Source organism: Symsagittifera roscoffensis, chromosome 1 (assembly GCF_963678635.1).
Source record: "Symsagittifera roscoffensis chromosome 1, txSymRosc1.1, whole genome shotgun sequence".
NCBI classification, from domain to species: domain Eukaryota; kingdom Metazoa; phylum Xenacoelomorpha; order Acoela; family Convolutidae; genus Symsagittifera; species Symsagittifera roscoffensis.
The window spans coordinates 87868636-87872807 of NC_087062.1; the positions used below are offsets into that span (position 1 = coordinate 87868636).

Consider the following 4172-nt stretch of genomic DNA (forward strand, 5'->3'; position numbering starts at 1 on the left):
TGTGGAAGTTTTTTGAAAATCTCTCCCTCTTGGAAAAAGTCTAGATCCGCCTCTGTCTAAAAGCAACATAACATTTTTCTCAAATTTTTGTCTGCGTACCCTTGTAAATTAATTGATTTTTTACTACACAAAATAAACTTGATTGACTGAAATACGCATGTTATAGTATCATTGAAATCCCCTCCCTCGATAAATACTTTAGCTTTGCAGATACTTAAAATTTTAATTGTTCAAATATCAACATATCTGGGTTCATATTACTGAGAGTATTGTGCACAACTTAGTTTATCTTAATCCTTCCAAACTATTGCAACCAAAGTATCTTTTGAAATAACATATCTCTTTCTCATCCAGAGTAAATTTAAGAATTTAAAAAAATATGAAGATATTCATCAGTATTTAATGATTTGTTTCTTATGTTTGTTTTTAATTGAGACTTTTAAAAGTAAAATCTAGGGTTATTAAAATAAAAACATTCTCAAATACATTATAAAAAAATTTTGCTTAAATTTCTACTAGTCTAAATTTTAACGTGAAACTAAAAACATCGAATGGTTTTGTGTGACTTAAGCTACTGCAAGATCCTTTGATCGACTTTGAAACAGAAAAAAAGTTTAAAAAAAGTGATTTGCTTGAAAAAGTTAATTAAAATAATTCTCTGTTTATGTTCCAAGTGTAGCTATTTGGGGAAAGATTGAATGAGTATCTATAGAATACTATTGCGTTATGTGTTGTTGTGTTTTGGGATATCAATAGATAGATGGATAGATCGGTTGGATGTTCGGCTGTGGCGGGCGGCGGCGGCGGCGGCGACCGTGGGTAAATTGATTAATCCCCGATTAGTTCTGCCAGAGTCGCCACCTGATGCGCTCCCATCTTCCCTCTACTCTCTTCCAATCACACACCTGGGATGAAAACAATCAGGGGCCCTTTAATTAACATCGGGCCACAAAGTCAGCAGTAAACAAGGTAAACAATTACTCCGTGGGCTCTTTTCTACGTAATTCCTAATGAAAATTGACCGATCCTCGGGGACTATTTGCCCTACTCGCTACCATTGTTTATGATATCACACACAATTATATGGACAAGTCTTCCTCCTTTTATGTCCTTAGTTTTGATCTTTTCATTCTAATTTGGACATCTTTCAGACTAAATTCTCACTGGATTTCTCCTCATTTTAACTCATATTCTTCTCATTTTAACTGGATTTCAAATTGAAACGCAGTCTGAAAATTTTGACATAATTAATCAGTTGAAAAAAAGAGCGTAGAAAACACGTCAAACATTAATTGATTAGCAATTTGCCTTTTCACCAACTTATTTGAATTATTACTGACCTGGAAAATTTGAGGTACTTTTCTTACTATTGTTAAACATTTTTACACAAAGAAAATCAGAGTAAGCGAAATTTTTTTGGAGTAATAAGGAATATATTTTAACTTTTTGTGTCTTATCATACTTTGTGTGGGCACTTGAACTTTGAACTTAAAACGTTCAATTATATTTAAGCTTATAATAATTGATCTAGAAAAACAATGGAGCTTCAAAAAGAATTTGTTTCTTTTAAATCCACCCACCCAAATTGCCAACTTTGTCACTTGAGAATTTTAAAGTCATGATGGAGTTTTTTGCTGTTAAGAACAAAGTTTGGATTTGCTCTGGGGTTTTTTGCCTCCCCGCCGATGCCAGATTGACGACCGAATCTGGGAACGAGCCAGAGTCATCTTCCAATAATCCCATTCCGATAATCTGTTTATGGTCTGAACTTATAATTAAAAGTACTTAACCAAATTCCCAACTTCAACACGGCTATCATTATAGTATTAAGAGAGACACTTTTGATACTTTTTAGTCTCATGTCAAAATAAATCAAAAATAATTCTGACTATCGGTTACAGCCAAAAATAAAAAATAATTCCAGTAATTTTCAAACAATCATTTTTCAAATAAGTAGGACAAATTTTAACAGCGTTTCTTTTAAAAATTGCTTTGACCTGATCAAATTTCAGCTTTCCTTTTAATTCTTTTTTTATCGCTGTGATCGAATATCAACTTAAGTAGAATTGCTTCATCAGTCTCAAATTGTCAAAACAGTGAATTTTTCCTAACTTTTCAGGACTCCTCAGAAGAGAACATTGTCGCTTTATAAGGGTTATTAATTTTTTTCACAGCCTCTCACAAAGCATATTTTGATGTCTATTAGCATTTTCAATTAACCAAAACAACTATAAAATTGCTGGATACTTCGGTTTAAATATTCAGTTTAAATATTCTTCTGTTCCAGTCGAAGGAGCTTCATTCATTCGAGAACTTTCGGGAACTTAGACGCACGAAAAAGGTGTATTTCGGGACTTGTCAAATTCTACGTTTCAACCAACTGATTTGGTGCCGACCAATTTTTCAAAGATGAAGCTAGAAACCAGCAGTAAGTATTAATTAAACTACTTTTTGTAGCATCATTCATCAGTAGCATGTGTAGGGTGGTGAGAAGACGCTATTTCTCCCCCCCCCCTCCCGGGGGAATCGACCCCCTAGCCGCCCAAAAGGTCTTCCTTTGATTCTATTTCAAAATGTCCATTTTTGGCTGACTGAATCGAAAAATGTGGCTGACTGACCCTGAAAAGATCGGCCAATTTCGTCGGGAACGCGCGCCAAAACAACGCAATTTTTGGCCAACACTATGCAAAAAGTACCTTAAAACGTCTATTTTGTCCTCTTATTTCAAAAATTTATATGCAGCATAGAAAATGTGGTCTAAATAGGGTCGAAAACCAATTTGGTCGACCTAGCAAAAACATCGACAAAATTTTTGAAAAAGATTTGAAAATCTCCCCGTTTCAGAAAGTCTTATAACCGCTCCCTCCAAGTCATATTGAGCTGAATTCCTTTTATATATAGGTTTGAATAGTAAAAAATGAAATGAATCAATCTTGTTTGTTTGTGTTGTAGGAGCTACGTATTTGATGCCTCTATCGAACGGCGAAGAGAGTATTGGAGGCTACATGCAGCAACATACGAACCCCCAGATTTTTCACCCCCACCCACATCTCAACAATCAATCCCACCATTTCCTCTACGAGTCCTCCGCCGACTCAGTCCTCGTAGAAATACCCGAGTTACGTCACCAAAACGAGCACCAACACCACTCACATAACAGATCCTACTTCTCGTCACAAGTTTCCAAGTTCGCAGACCCAGACTTTTCTATATTGCATAACCACGGTGGCGAAAATGACGTCACCAACTTGTTCGGACAATCTGACCCCAATTTCGACCAATCACAGAAGAGACACCCCCATTCGCAAACCAAGTCGCATGTGGGTGAAAAAATGTCCAATTGCGTCAGCGGAACCTCAGGGAAAGTCGCGAGGAAGTCGAGAAGGTCAAATAGCCCAACTGCGCTGATCAAAGAACTGACAGGAAGCGCTAGTCCTCTGACTAGTATTGACGAGATCGACAAGCGATATCTCGCGAATTTGAGCCGAGAAGAAAGACGTCGCATTCGTAGAGCAACTGTGAAATACAGAACGGCTCACTCATGCGTCTCGTGAACGGCTTCGCGTTGAGGCTTTCAGTATTGCTTTTACAGAATTAAGAAAACTTTTACCGACTCTTCCACACGACAAAAAGCTGTCCAAAATCGAAATTCTGAGATTGGCAATTGCTTATATCTCATATCTTGATCATCTTTTGGCTTCTACTTCTTGAATGTTCAAACTCTTCGGAAACAGAAAAATAGGGCCATTAAAATATATGTATATATTATGATATATTCTTTTATATAAATTTTGCAGTTTGAAAAAGTTTATTCTCCAAATTAATTTTAAAGAGATTTATCTGCGAGAGTAAGGTCCAACTTACGAGCTGTAACCGGTTTCTCACAACTCTTTTAATTTTTCGATACATAAACTCTGGTCTTAAAATAATTCGAAAAAAAAAACGGAAATTTTAAAAATCCTACTCCGTATACGATTGCTAGCCCCCCCCCCCTCAAACTTCATAAAAGTATCCCCCCCCCCCTCAAACTTCATAAAAGTATCTTCACGTAAAACGTCCATCAATTGCAACAAAGTTTTTTGACAATACTAATAGGCCGAGTTTCTTTTTTATATTTCTCTGACATAAATACAAAGTCTACCCGCATAACAGTTTCAACCGTTAATAATCGA

General features: G+C 36.1%; 1 protein-coding gene across 1 annotated transcript; it reads left to right on the plus strand.

The window, feature by feature from the left end:
* Window positions 1-1073: 1073 nt before the first annotated feature.
* Window positions 1074-3741, plus strand: LOC134857178 (twist-related protein-like). The gene is given in 4 exon segments (XM_063873555.1): window positions 1074-1354; window positions 2288-2428; window positions 2953-3536; window positions 3538-3741. Coding segments are annotated over 3 exon segments (777 nt in total). The 5' UTR covers window positions 1074-1354; window positions 2288-2409; the 3' UTR covers window positions 3712-3741.
* Window positions 3742-4172: the final 431 nt, after the last annotated feature.